Below are 8,852 nucleotides of genomic sequence, written 5' to 3' on the forward strand. Positions count from 1 at the left end.
GTGGTAGAAAATATTTTGTCATGTAAGAACATAGCCGTAAAAAATGATGACATATGTGGCGCAGAAACAGATATTACCAACCAGGGGTTAGAATAGACTCTAAAACGACTAGAAAATTTTCCATTTGTTTTTCTCAAAAAACGATAAAGATTATCAGAACCAAATCGAATCAAAACTTGTTCTAGTAGTGTCAATTTGGATTTTTTCGGTCGAGAGTTCCTTACAAAATATTGTAATTCCGGAAAGGTCCCCGCTCAGACAAAGGTTAGGAACCATTGAGAAAGAGGAATGTGAAAGTTCAGGGATTTTAACATACAGCCACAGAGGAATCGTAAGTATTTTCACAGTTGTTGAATATAGTTATGTCCCTTGTTTTCTTTACTGAAATTGTCAAATGATATTTATCTCAAGACAAATTTGTCTTCTTTTGCCTGATAACCTAGTCAAGTTGAGTCTCGCTCGATAAGGCAGAAGTTGAAAACAAATATCGCAGGACTTGTTCAAGCGTTACTTGCATGGTTTCAAAGTAACAAGAATTACATGAAGGTTAATGATCTCGATAATATCATGTTTAGATCAAAGGAAAAAGTTAAAAACTGATAGCTAGATGGGGTGTTTTACACGAATTTATTTTTTTGATGTAAACATTCCTTGGCCCAAAGTTAAACATAGATGGTAGAATTGCTCGAAACAGCCCTCAAATCCGTGACGACCTTTTTCTTCTGAGAGTCGTTGTACAAATTGGAGTGGACTTTGAGAGAAAAAATTGCCTTCACACTTTCGTGGGCGTACTCAGCTACACTTTCTGATGAAGGATTTTCCAACAATAGAGTACCAACAGCCTTGGATTTACCGTTTTCCACATTTATGAATGGACAACAAGACCCATCAACTTTGGAAACCAATTTGGATAGAGTTCCGAATTTGGTTTTAGCGAATAATGTGGATCCACTTTTAGGGAGCGTTGATAGAGTTTCGGCAACCCCACTATGGTCAAGATAGAGTTCAATTTCTGGCCCATGCACCCCAAAAATGGCCTTGACTTCATTTTCGAGCGCATTGACCGAGGCCAACTTATTGCATCCGATTGGGTTCTCCAAAAAGACAACGCCCACACGGCCTTGGAAAACGACATTCACAAACGGGGATTTGGGCATCCCATGGTCAATCAATGTAATCTCGTTTCCATTGGAATTGAGGGCAACAACAGACGATTTGTTCGGAAACCCCTTGGTGATGGTCAAGTTCAAGGTTGCATCTTTAACGGAGAAAGTTTCATGGGTTATCTGGCTTTCAGAAGTGCTTCGTTGAGCAATGGGACGGATCGGAGACTTGGTCGTGTTCTCGATATATTCTTGGAAGGTATTGATCACATTCTGCAAGTTGTGATCAGCCGGTTGGAGTTCGTAGTAGACCGTGACCTGATCACTCGGAACCAATTTGGCTGCCTTGCGCAATTTTTGAATGCGATTATTCACTTCTCGAGCCAGGCCTTCATCCAACATTGATTGATCAGGTGTGCAATCCAATAAAACGAGGACATCATTATCCGAGTGGGCCTCATACTTCTCGGACAAGGCCTGATCTCCGGCAAAGGTGTACATGATTCGAAGATCCTCAGGCTCTAAATCATGGCCTAAGATTTGGATCTTGTCGGTCTTGAGGAAGTCTGAAATTTTTTCGTCATTGAGAGCCTTGATCTCTTTCATCACTTCTTTGAAGGCTCCTTTGAAACGCAACCCTAAGGTCTTATGATTGGGTTCGGCACGGAGCTCCACCCCATATTGTTGTTTGTCCGTCGAGAGTGTCAATTGCTTGATGTTGAGCTCCTCCAGTACATAAGTCTCAAACGACTTAACGTCATCCAGGCATTGTTGATCCTTGTGGATGAGTACCAATTCTGGGAGAGGGTACTTGATGGGCATGACCTTTCGATCCCTGACCACTCTTCCCAACTCGATGACGGTCTGCATTCTAGCGACGGATCTTTCAATGTCTTCATTAATCAGATCAAGCCGAGGACGAGGGATCATCACATAATGAACTGATGCTAAATCGTCTGTGTCGAACCCTTGGGCAAACTTCCGCAAACGCTGGTACATGTTTTCGGTGAGGAATGGCGTGAAGGGAGCGAATACTCGCACCATCGTGAACACCACCGAAAACAGCGTCTCCAAGGCAGTCAAACAATCTTCAGTGGAATTACCTTCGCCCTTCAGACGCCTTCGATTGGTCCGCACATACCAGTTGGTTAAGTTTTCAATGAATTTCATGAGCTTGGGTAGGACAGTGTACAAATGGTAGGCCGCCATTTCTTTCTTTACAAACACCAAGAGCGATTGCGTGAAACTAATAATCCATTTGTCCATGACATTTTCAGAGTTTCCGTAAGTACTTTCAGACCATTGGAAAGTTTGTCCAGTCTCTCTTTGATAAGTGTCAATGTTCTGAAGCAAGAAACGATAGGCGTTGTACCAGGGCAGGAACACGTCTTTCAGGATGTATTGGACACCTTCCTCCTTGAACTTCAAAGATTCGGCCTTAACCACAGGGCTATTGATGAGAAATAACCGGAGAGCGTCAGCTCCGTACTTGTCCATGATTTCATTGGGATCAGGATAGTTTTTCAACCTTTTGCTCATCTTTTGTCCGTCCGAAGCCAAAACTAGTCCGTTGACAATTAGATTCTTGAATGGAGCCTTATTGAACAAAGCCGTGGACAAAACGAGAAGAGTATAAAACCAACCACGCGTTTGATCAGTGCCCTCGGCAATAAAATCAGCGGGGAAAGAATCCTCAAACTGTTTCTTGTTCTCAAATGGGTAATGGGCTTGAGCGTAAGGCATTGCACCCGATTCGAACCAACAATCGAACACTTCCGTGATTCTCTTCAATGGAGGTTGGCCTGGTCGTGACGAGGGAATTGTAATCTTGTCGACAGTTTCTCGATGTAGATCCTCGACTTTCACTCCACTCAATTGGGCCAACTCGTCAATTGAACCTATACAAACGGACTCTTCGCCATCCTCGGACATCCACACAGGAATTGGTGTGCCCCAATACCGATTCCTCGACAAATTCCAATCACGAGCGTCTCGAAGCCAATTGGCAAATCGACCCTCCTTAATCGATTCAGGAACCCAATAAGTGTCGGCATTCCGCTCCAACAGTAAGTCTTGCATTTGTTCCACTCGCATGAACCAGGAAGGTATGGCTTTGTAAAGAAGAGGCGTGTCAGATCGCCAGCAAAATGGATAACTATGGGAAACTTGCGAGACATTGATCAAGCGATCGTCCTCCTTCAGCTTCTTGATGATCTCTTTGTCCGCATCTTTGACATACATGCCAAGAAAGTCGGTGACGGGCTTCGTGAACTTGCCCATGGCATCAAGTGGACAAATCACGTCGCCGCCTTTTTCAACGATTCCTCCGGCCAAACACACACGATTATCATCTTCACCGAAAAACGGAGCCTGAAGGAAGGGAATTATTACGAGTTAGATAATATGTTTTCTTCTTCAATCTTAAATGGCTCAATATCTTACCTGATGAACGATTCCTGTTCCAGACCCTTCATTAACGTAGGTGTCTACCATGACTCGGAAGGCTCCTTGACCAGGCTCAGTCGACTTGTATTGGGAGAAGTAGTCAAAGATGGGCTTGTATTTCTTATCCTTTAGCGACGCACCCTTGAAGCTTTCTAGCACTTTGTATTTAGCACCCTTGGCGCCTAAGACGTAGGACAATCGTGATTCCATCATAATGAACGTTTTGTTTCTCTTCAGATCCTGGAAATCAATGACATCACTTCAATTGTTGAATCTAAAAAGAGCAAGAAGGGGAGGCCCTGCAGCAACTACCTGCACTTTGACGTAAGTGGATTTCGGATTAACGCACAAAGCCATGTTACTTGGCAAGGTCCAAGGCGTGGTCGTCCAGGCCACGAAAGAGACTGTGGGGTCTTCGTCCAGAGGGAAGTGCACAATCACGGATGGATCTTGGACCTCCTTGTAGTTCTGCGTGGCTTCAAAATTAGCCAACGGAGTGCAACAGCCAGTGGAATACGGCATGACGCGGAATCCTTTATAAATGAGATCTTTGTCCCAGAGTTGCTTAAACACCCACCAAACCGATTCCATGAACCACGGATACAACGTTTTATAATCATTCTTAAAGTCAATCCACCGACCAAGCCGAGTCACAGTGCTTTCCCACTCGGACGCATATCTGCACAAAACAGAATCAAAATTTAAGAATGTTGAAAATGGAATTAACTAGTCTGGCAGACGACTATCCCACCTCATGACGATCTTGCGACATTCATTGTTGTACTTTTCAATGCCCATCTTGGCCACATCGGCTGGTCCTTTAATGTTGAGTGTCTTGTCAATCTCATACTCAACGGGTAATCCGTGCGTGTCCCAACCGAAACGGCGTTCCACGTGGAATCCTTGTTGATGCATCCATCTTAAAGAAACAAAGAGTTTTGGCAAAGGTTAAACTAACCAACCAAGAAATAAGCCCAAGAACAAACGATCTTTGTGTAAATACTAGCATAACTAGCGGGGTTTTGAGTGATTTAAAGGCTAGAGGCATGAGTCTAATCTGGATCGGGAAGATTCGTGATACCAAGCCAGCTCACAAAACCAACGTGTAGAAAATCTGCCAAAAACGATGAACAATCTCAACTTGAACAGCAATACTAAAAGGGTCTCTACAAAACGACTGCATTATGTAAAAAACAAGTATTTGGGCGAGGTTTAAGCCCATTTTAGTCACGATGGAGCGAGGGTATTCCAGGGCGCTCAACCATTTTAAGAACACTTTGTGAGCAACAGACTGTTTTCGGAAGGGGTCTACATAAATTTTGGGCAACTCAAGGGCACACAAGCAAACATTGTTTCAATATCTTTTCTCCCTATCTTAATTTTCACTATTCTTGTTCCTGCTCTGAAATGAAGACATGATAGTACGCATTAGAATTTTCCAAATTTTATTATGTCGGTAAAAAAGTAGGGGTCCGAACGATAATGTTTTTAGGTTAAATCAAGTTTTCAATTATTTCGGTTATTTCTGGGCAAAAAAAAACTTTCACGAATTTCAAACATAGAAGAACCTAGAACAGGATTTTCGGGAAAATTAAGTGATTTTGGTCATTTTTTAGGGGAATCTCGGAGACATAAAGGAAGGAAATTTAGTTCTGCCTTGGTTGACAATGTTTGTCCCCACTCAATGATTTGTTCGATATTGATCCCCCAAGCTTTCATTAAGAGTAACTGTTGAGCACATTGGGGCATACTGTATTACAAGTGATCTAACTAGAGAGCTAGTCCTCTACGTAGACCTAACTTCCATTGCCTCGTGGCGATTGGTAACCCTCCCATCGTTTGACGCCAAAATAAAAAATGTAAATAAGTGCAATCTTGAGGCCAGAACCAAAACAAAGGGCCTGCTGAAGACTAGCAAGAGGCTGAGAGAAGTGGGCGAGCCTTGCGGTGTCCATCCTCGAACCATTATTGAGTGGAGTACTTCATGCAAAAACAGCAAATCCCTTAACGGCAAACCAGCCCAAGGAAAATCTGGGATTACAGGAGTTTGTCTTCAGATTTCCAAAATGCAAATGGTTATCAATTACCATTTGACTTAAACTGGATCATTCATTGCATGGTGTAAGGTTTTTCAATAGACCCTTTTCCCGAAAAAATGAGGCTCAAAATGATTCAGGGTTTCATATTCAAAACCAACGACCTACTGACGACTAACAAGAGGCCTAGGGAACTGGGTGAGCCTTTTCGTGTCCATCCTCAAACCATTGGCGAGTAGAGAACTTTAAGCAAGAACGGTGAATCTCTTTACCACAGACCAGATCATGGGCAAAGATCGGGGGTTACGAGAGTCAGTCTTTAGATGGCCAAAAGTCAGAGGGTTACAAATTTCCTTTCGACTAAAATTGGATCATTCATGGCTTAATTTTAGGTTTTTCAATAGCCTCTTTCAAGGGAAATGATGTTTTTCACTGGAGTCTTCATTTAAATTTAAGTTTTTGCTGATGTGAAGGAAATACTCAATCCAAAGAGCAAGAACATCTTAAAAAACAATAATCAAGCAATTTTGACCTTGAAAACCACCATCATACTTCAATAACTGAACACAAAAAACACTTTCTTCACCTTTTTGGTAACTTACTTTTATATTTCAGAACTTATCTTGGCTGATTTTCATTACCCAAAAAAGCTATTTTCACCACAATAACAAATTATTTTTGCCGGCCCTCAGGAATGAGTAATTGGCAACAGATGAATTGCCTAACATCGCCATGTAGCATACTCAAAAGCTCGGACTAAGGGTACCAAACTACTTGCATAACTCTGGACTTCAGGATAAAATCGCTACTTTTAAAAGTTTTTAGAAGACCAAGATTGATTTCAATTCATGTTTGTTAAACAAGAAAACATGTGTTCGATCCCAGGGTTTTTCCTCCAAACCATAGTGCACCAATGCCCCAAACAGTGGCCCATTAAATATACTCCCGATATGGACAGATTCTTCCTTCAAAGATGTTGTATTATCATTTTTAACAATTTTCTACCGTATACCAGTATTTTCAAATCCATTGTAAAACCTATTCACACTGATGGATGAGAATCTAAAAAGGCAAACCATCTTCGTAATAGTGATATTTTTTAGATAGCTTACAAATGATCATTTGCAGGGCTTGAAGTGTTACCGAGAAAAAGTAACGCGTTACCGATATCGTTACTTTTGCAGAAAAAAGAGGGTCTTAAAGTGCAAAAAAGTCATTGCATTTTTTAACGTTTATTAAATATGACTTGAAACAAATGACTCCGGAGATTATTTAATTGATCCCATCAGTGGCAAGTACGTCATTGTAATTGAGACTGAATAAAAAAATGGGTATGAATCCTTTACGTATATTTCTTTCCCTCGCTTGAAAAAGAAAAAAGTAACAGTAAAGGTAGGGCTAAAAAATCGTTCCGTTACCGGTACTTCTTCAGAAAGGTAACACGTTACCGGTTGCGTTCCTCAGAAAGAAACGAGCCACATGTAACGGCGTTACTCAAGCCCTGGTCACTTGAGATAAATGGTGGGGGAGGATTCAATGAGCTCATTCCAACACTACTCATATCGCGGCTCAAGAAAGAAATGAGGCAAGTGTAGTTGAGCACAAACAATTAGGCGCAACTATTTTACACGGATTTCACAAAAATAAGTGGTTCCTAGTGAAGCTTAACAGTTGATATTGATTCACATTCCAGACAAGTATATCATATCTAACCAAATTTCAGATGCATTTTGACCATAACCGACCTTGAGAGGAGCACATATTCAACCATTGCATCATGTTTTTTGCCTAATAATTCCACCATGCCCATAACTGCATGCACGAATCATACACCAGGTCAACACTAATCAATATCTCGCATGTCTTCTCGGTACTGGAGGTTAAGAGTTTATATAATACCTGGGGATGATGTCCTTAATAGTGCCGGCTAGAATGTGCCCAAAGTGGGGCAAACCCGTGGCAAAGGGCGGTCCGTCGTAGAAGGTGAAGCGAGGTCGATCTTGGCTTTGCTTTAGACACGTTTCAAAGGCTCGCAGATTTTGCCACAGCTCCAGAATACGGACTTCCTCGGCCGCAAAATCGATGGCAGTGGATGGCACCCACGCGCTCTCTTGGCCACCCGGCATCCTGAATTGATGGTAATCCCTAGAATAGACAACGGCGAATACCGAATTGATTTTGCTGGAAGGGGATTGACGATATCGATAATGATGATGAAGATGATGATGAAGAGACCCACCTCTTGGTTGGAATCAAATTGTCCAGGGAATGTGGGGCAGTGCTGATGAGTTCACCTTTTAACGACCATACAACAACAACACACGGCTGATGCAAAACGTGGAAAACGTGAGTTCACCCTAGTTCCGTATCAGTAGTATCACCAATGCCACCGCAACGACTTCAAGCATCTGACCTATTTTTCACAGAGAAACAATTCCTAGGTTGTGTGAGTGCATTGTTGTAGCCGTGAATGTCTCATTTCCTAACGTGTAGAAACCATGACCCTTTGCTAAACCATTTATGGTTCAAAAGCATAGAATGCCGCAATTAAATAAGAGCACATCACCTTTGTATGACAAAACAAGCTATTTCTTTGTTTGACAATCTCTACAGTAACATCAACTAGAACTAAACCATGCTGATTTTTAAGCTCACAAGTATTTGATTTGAGTTTATTTGTGTTTGTTGAGCTTGAATTTTGACATTTTTTCCATTTTGCATGTTTTTCTAAGCAAATAGCATTGTGGTGTTGAGCCAATTTGATAGTGGATTCACTGAATTAAACCAAACAGGGTTTTTTTGTTTGAGTTCTGTAATACAGCTCACTTAAAATCACTCAATTATTCAAAATCTCTTCCTGGGCTTAACACATGATTGCTGAACATTTGTAACTATAGCACAAAAGGTCACCATGGAAATCAGTGTTTGAAATTATCGAGTTATTAAAACTTTTTTTTTGCTTAAAGTAATGGATGACTATAGGGAGAGTTGAGAAATGTGGTGCAATATCATCAAGTCAAATGACGATTTTGCTTTGAGTCAGGTCTTTTATTCCGACGGAATATATGAGGGGATATAAAAAAGAACTCAGTGCAAATATAACAATATTTGAAACGGCATGCACATTCATAGTTAAAAAGCAGCACAATGTTCATCGTTGGTCTAGACGGTCACCTTTTCCGCTTTCAAGTCATCATCAGCCAAAACACTGCTTACACACACACATATATCTCCTTGCGATAGCCTGGCAGTGGGGCTCGGTTACTGT

The 8,852-nt window shown here is 41.5% G+C and overlaps 1 protein-coding gene across 1 annotated transcript; it reads right to left on the reverse strand.

Annotated features, from left to right (window-relative positions):
- Positions 1-604: 604 nt before the first annotated feature.
- LOC131878244 (isoleucine--tRNA ligase, cytoplasmic-like) lies at positions 605-7,979 on the reverse strand. Its single transcript, XM_059224169.1, has 6 exons — positions 7,824-7,979; positions 7,484-7,729; positions 4,300-4,467; positions 3,861-4,227; positions 3,546-3,788; positions 605-3,473 (listed from the first exon to the last, which is right to left on the reverse strand). The coding sequence occupies exons 2-6, from the start codon at positions 7,708-7,710 to the stop codon at positions 663-665; spliced, it is 3,816 nt and encodes a 1,271-aa protein (XP_059080152.1). The 5' UTR covers positions 7,711-7,729; positions 7,824-7,979; the 3' UTR covers positions 605-662.
- Positions 7,980-8,852: the final 873 nt, after the last annotated feature.

The sequence above is a fragment of the Tigriopus californicus genome, chromosome 1 (assembly GCF_007210705.1).
Source record: "Tigriopus californicus strain San Diego chromosome 1, Tcal_SD_v2.1, whole genome shotgun sequence".
Taxonomy (NCBI): Eukaryota; Metazoa; Arthropoda; class Copepoda; order Harpacticoida; family Harpacticidae; genus Tigriopus; species Tigriopus californicus.

Coding starts and splice junctions, on each gene's coding strand:
- LOC131878244 (XM_059224169.1), bottom strand. CDS start 7,710: ATGCCGGGTGGCCAAGAGAGCGCGTGGGTGCCATCCACTGCCATCGAT. Junction 4,468..7,483: donor ATTAAGGACATCATCCCCAG/GTATTATATAAA, acceptor TGTTTCTTTAAG/ATGGATGCATCAACAAGGAT. Junction 3,789..3,860: donor CCACTTACGTCAAAGTGCAG/GTAGTTGCTGCA, acceptor ATTGATTTCCAG/GATCTGAAGAGAAACAAAAC.